Source organism: Nelusetta ayraudi, unplaced genomic scaffold (genome assembly GCF_046127955.1).
Source record: "Nelusetta ayraudi isolate G7.1 ecotype Tasmania unplaced genomic scaffold, CSIRO-AGI_Nayr_v1 ptg000151l, whole genome shotgun sequence".
In the NCBI taxonomy this organism is placed as follows: Eukaryota; Metazoa; Chordata; class Actinopteri; order Tetraodontiformes; family Monacanthidae; genus Nelusetta; species Nelusetta ayraudi.
Window position 1 is genome coordinate 830,001 of NW_027466201.1, and position 2,274 is coordinate 832,274.

The window sequence follows — 2,274 nt, forward strand, 5'->3', positions numbered from 1 at the left end:
CGCCGCTACGCCGACGCGACAATGTGGGAATCTGTCAGAGAGGCCGAGCCGCTCACATTCCGTTCTTTTCTCTCTCTCTCAGCAGACGAGGAAGAAGACGACGACGATGACGATGACGATGACGAGCACGAGGAGGAGGAGGATGACGACGACGAGGAAGACGATGAGGAGGATGAGGAGGATGAGGAGGAGGAGGAGGAGGAGGAGGAGATCGACGTGGTCACCGTGGAGAAGAGGCGCTCCACGCTCAAGGCTTCGCCCGCGACCGCCGGAGGCAGCGTCACCGTCTCCGTGCACGCCGGCCGCAGCCAGGAGGCGAGGGCGGGCTGTGGGGGCGGGGCGTCAGCTTCGTCAGCCTCTCGCTACGTCAGCCGAGGCCCCCAGGAGCTGATCCTGAAGAGGAGCTCGGTCCACCAGCAGCAGCACAACTACGCCGCGCCGTCGCCCTACGCCTCCGACGACGACCCGGCGCCGGTCAGCAAGAAGCAGAAGACCTCGGACGGCCAGCGGCCTCCCGCCACCGCCAGGACCATCTCCTCGTCATCCTCCTCTTCCTCGTCGTCCTCCTGCGGCTCCTACGGCCAACGCAGCAAACGCTGCAGCGGCAGCGGCGGCGACAGCAGCCCGCGCGGCGGCTCCGACTCGGAGGACAGCGAGCGCCGGCGCAACCACAACATCCTGGAGCGGCAGCGGCGCAACGACCTGCGCTCCAGCTTCCTGACGCTGCGCGACCACGTGCCCGAGCTGGCGCACAACGAGAAGGCGGCCAAGGTGCTGATCCTGAAGAAGGCCACCGAGTACGTGAGCTCGCTGGAGACGGAGGAGCTGAGGCTGCAGCAGGAGAAGGAGCGGCTGCAGGCCCGCCGGCAGCAGCTGATGCGCCGGCTGGAGCAGGCCAGGACTCGCTAGCTCGCGCTGCCGCCACCACTACACACACTACACACAAACGCCTGGACGGACCATCAGCGGCCTCCGCCAAGCCTCTCAGCCCCGGGCTGCAAAACGCCGTCAGGTGCCCACGAGCAAGTCGACACTGCTGGGCACGGGACACTCGCAAAAACAAACAAAAAAAACCTTCTCAGAGGACGTTTTTCTCCAGAATTCCAACACACACACACACACACACACACACACACACAGACACGTGTGACACCTGGAGGAAGGGGGGCGGGGCTTGCTGGAGAGAGACGCTCGGGACTTTCACTGCCGCCACTTTTTTTGCACATTTGTTGACGTTAAGAATGTTTGGGGTTTACTTTTTATCCAATCCAGTCACGTTTAAGGAAAATTTGTTTTTTTATTAAAAAAAGAAAGAAAGAAAGAAAGAAAGAAAGAAGAAGAGAGAGAAAAATAGAAGGAGGAAGGGGCCGAGGACGCAGCTCGCCTCCGTCGTTCCTCCCTTCCGCGTTGTTTTTTTTTTTTGTTTGTTTTTTTTTTCCAAAAGTATCATTTCTATTTGTATCTTGAGTTGTTTTTTTGTTGTTTTTTTGTATTTTTTAACTCACTGTGACACCAGCCCGGAATCAAAGGAGGATGGATTCCCACGGGGGGACGGACGGACGGGGGGGGGGGGGTGTCAAAGGGCACTTTGCTTGGAGAGTTCACGTACAAGAAACAGCAGTGCACACTTACTTTGCCTTTACCACTGCAAAAATGGAAAAAGAGTAAAACGGAAAGAAAGAAAAGAAGAAAACACGACAGAAGATAAAGGACGAGGACAGAGACTGCGACGACTGAGGCGCTATGGGTCACACGCGTACAAGCAACACCACTGCAGGTTTCCTCCTTCTCTCACGCCCCCCCCCCACCCCCACCCCACCGCCACCCCCCACCCCCATCTCGCACTGGTGCTCGAACCAAGTCAGTGGATGTATAACTGTGCACCTTGCTAGCCGACACTTTTGTACATAACAATGGTGTACAGACAAAAGAAAAGATAGAAAGAAAGACAGACAGACGGGAAGACGGAAAGAAAGAAATACACTCAGATCTGCCTTGTTTTGTAATGCATTTTTTTTTTTCTTGTCCTCGTTGTTGTTGTTTTTTATATATATATATACATGTCAGGAAGCTGCCAATAACTAGACTGGAAGTTTATATACCTTTAAGAGTACTGTAAGGCCTTCGATTTTGGAGGGTCGCGAAACTTTGTAATATAACAATATATTGTTTTTTCGTTTCTCCTTTTTCTTTGTTTTGTACCATATTACTAATTCTACACACCTTTATGCTTTTAGTGTGAACCTGATACATACTAAATTTGATACTTATATT

General features: G+C 53.8%; 1 protein-coding gene across 2 annotated transcripts in view; it reads left to right on the plus strand.

Annotated features, from left to right (window-relative positions):
- Positions 1 to 1,693, plus strand: part of mycn (MYCN proto-oncogene, bHLH transcription factor) — a 5,272-nt gene extending 3,579 nt beyond the window's left edge. Inside the window, exon 3 of one of the 2 annotated variants that reach the window (XM_076013545.1) lies at positions 95 to 1,693. In XM_076013545.1, the coding sequence (XP_075869660.1) occupies positions 95 to 909 (815 nt within the window). In that variant the 3' untranslated portion in view covers positions 910 to 1,693. Of the gene's footprint in view, positions 1 to 85 lie in introns of both variants that reach the window. The other variant, XM_076013544.1, reaches the window with a different exon arrangement.
- The last annotated feature ends 581 nt before the right edge of the window (positions 1,694 to 2,274 follow it).